Source organism: Nematolebias whitei, chromosome 7 (genome assembly GCF_014905685.2).
Source record: "Nematolebias whitei isolate Nwh7 chromosome 7, NemWhi1, whole genome shotgun sequence".
Lineage (NCBI taxonomy): Eukaryota > Metazoa > Chordata > Actinopteri > Cyprinodontiformes > Rivulidae > Nematolebias > Nematolebias whitei.
In genome coordinates, this window is record NC_056504.1 from 48,709,386 (window position 1) to 48,711,714 (window position 2,329).

The following is a 2,329-nucleotide window of genomic DNA, read 5'->3' on the forward strand; positions in this document are numbered from 1 at the left end:
TACAGGTGTGTCATGGGATGGACCATGGGTACTTCAGAGGATGAACCATGGGTACGTGGGGATGAACCAAGGGCATGTCAAAGGATGAACCACGGTACGTCAGGTGATGAACCAGGGGTACGTCGGAGGATGAACATTTGTACAGGTTTACCCAAAGGACTGTGTGTAAATGTACTTTACTAACCCAGAGTACATTCGTCGTCAGAACCTGAACCAGCAGCTGATCATGTTTCATTACACGTGATGTTTAAACTTAACCTGCAGCACGTGACATGGCGGCTCACTGATTAACACAGTGTAGTGACCCTGACAGAGTATTGATCAGAGTATTGATCAGGGTCTTGATCGGATCAGAAGCTCGAGCTTGGCTGAAGTCAGCGCGGTGCTCCGGAGTCTCGTGTCCGCCTTATGTGAAGTGAAACCGCGGTACTTACCCCCTCCATGACCGGGTCACGGCCCCTCTCACACGGAGCATGTTCCTGTCTGGAGCCGATAGGTCGCGCTGCAGAAGACAATTGTCCGACTGAGCTTCCAACAGTCCAGACAACTGATCATTGATCTGATTTGATCAACATTCGAGGAAAGAGGCAGAGGACAGAGCAGGACCGATCCAAACCGTCAGCTAACAGGGAGAGGTACTACAGTTTAACCAAGCATTTCCTGCCTTGTAAAGTCACAGTTAGTTTTTAAGTACGGTAGAAACAATTTATTTCTCGATAAAACAGACTAAACTGAAGAAAACATTAATTTTAAACACCTAGATTAACAAAAAAGTAGATCATTTATTACCCCCGAAGAAATGGAATCTCCCCAAGGTAAAGTCCGGCTGACCAATCAGACAGCGTCAAATTGTTCTAGCCAATCAGAGTCCGCTGTTCTCAGCCAATCAGAGTCCGCTCTTCTCTGTCAAACATTTCCGTTTCCTTGAACTGAACAGCCAAAAGCTTGTAGCATGGCTTGTAGTAGCTAGTCCAGACCAGCTGTCTGAGGCTAACCAGTTAGTAGGAAGTCATGATTACACCTAATCTGCTCTTATACAGCACATCAGTATTAAACTAATAAAGTATATTACTCCAAAGTTGACAGAAAAACGTTTATTCAGCACTTTGGGGCTAATAGTTTAGGATGCAACTTCAGTAGCTAACAGACCCATATTAAATATTAGAGGGAAGTTTAACCTTTTAAACGCAAAATAAAAAGAAATAAAGTTTGGATCAGAATTTATGCACTTTTAGGTCAGCTGAGTTCACAGTAAACTTTCCGGTCAGTGGAGATAATTAATGATAATCAGTCTGTAGTGACAGACAGGAGCCAGCAGATAGAAACAAACTCCTGTCCCAGACCAGACCTCCTGTTTTTATCTTCTGACCTCATCATCCGGTCTCATCACAGCAACCACACACACATGTACAAATTGACATTTTACCCATTTCTCTCCTAGGTTGTGATATAAATAACCTCCTGGAAGAATAGCTATTTTTTTGTAAAGCTGATTAAAGTTAGGTCTGGTGTGATGGAGGGAAATTTAACTCAGATCTAATTTATGAAGTTAATTTCTCTAAGATAAAACAACTGGCAGAACAACCTTAGTGTATTTCAGATGTTCCCAGCTGATACCATGTAGAGAAGGAAACATTCAATTCAGTTTATTTATATAGCGCCAAACCACAACAAAGTTTTCTCAGGGCACTTTACAGAAACATTCACATACATAAAAGCCAATTAGTAAAGTTCTCTATCTAAGGAAACATAATCTTCATCATTATCACCAGTCTCGCGCTTTTTGTCGTCATAACTAATTTTGTCCCAAACCGCGCTCCGTCCGGTCGGAGGCACAGTTGACAAGCAGAGCCGACTGTTGTAGGTCTGTTATTAGCCTCCGTTAGCCTCCAGTTCGGATAGCGGCTCATCTCAACTGTGTCAGCCGGGTCATAGCTCACAGCAGCGGGGCACAGCTGGAGAAGAGGCCCGTTCAGAAGGCAGGAGCAGGCGGAGAACCGGCTAGCTGGTAGGTAGATGTTAGCTGTGGAGAGTTTGTGTTAGGGAGTCGTTAGCCTGCCTCAAGACTCACTGACTGACAGGAAACAGAACCGAACCGACACTGTAATCACAATTGACCTCGATCCAAAGCCCGGTCCAAGAGACGATGTCAGACCGGCCGCTGTGCTCCGCTAACCGGGCTAGTTGTTGATTAACAGCCGGGGACCGGGGATTACTAAGCATTTACAGTATAAATACTACTGAATGACTGTAATAATACTAACTACAGCTCTGACAGCAATAATACTACAGCTCTGACAGTATAAATACTACAGCTCTGATAGTATAA

The 2,329-nt window shown here is 44.0% G+C and overlaps 2 protein-coding genes across 2 annotated transcripts in view; one reads left to right on the forward strand and one right to left on the reverse strand.

Annotated features, from left to right (window-relative positions):
• Positions 1 to 583, reverse strand: part of aldh4a1 (aldehyde dehydrogenase 4 family, member A1) — a 9,050-nt gene extending 8,467 nt beyond the window's left edge. Inside the window, exon 1 of the mRNA XM_037679723.1 lies at positions 435 to 583. Coding sequence (XP_037535651.1) covers positions 435 to 475 — 41 coding nt within the window. The 5' untranslated portion in view covers positions 476 to 583. The remainder of the gene's footprint in view (positions 1 to 434) is intronic.
• Positions 584 to 1,837: 1,254 nt separating this feature from the next.
• Positions 1,838 to 2,329, forward strand: part of LOC119412029 (E3 ubiquitin-protein ligase RNF123) — a 69,923-nt gene continuing 69,431 nt past the window's right edge. The window contains exon 1 of the mRNA XM_037679005.1: positions 1,838 to 2,008. The gene's annotated coding sequence lies outside the window, so the exon portion shown is untranslated. The remainder of the gene's footprint in view (positions 2,009 to 2,329) is intronic.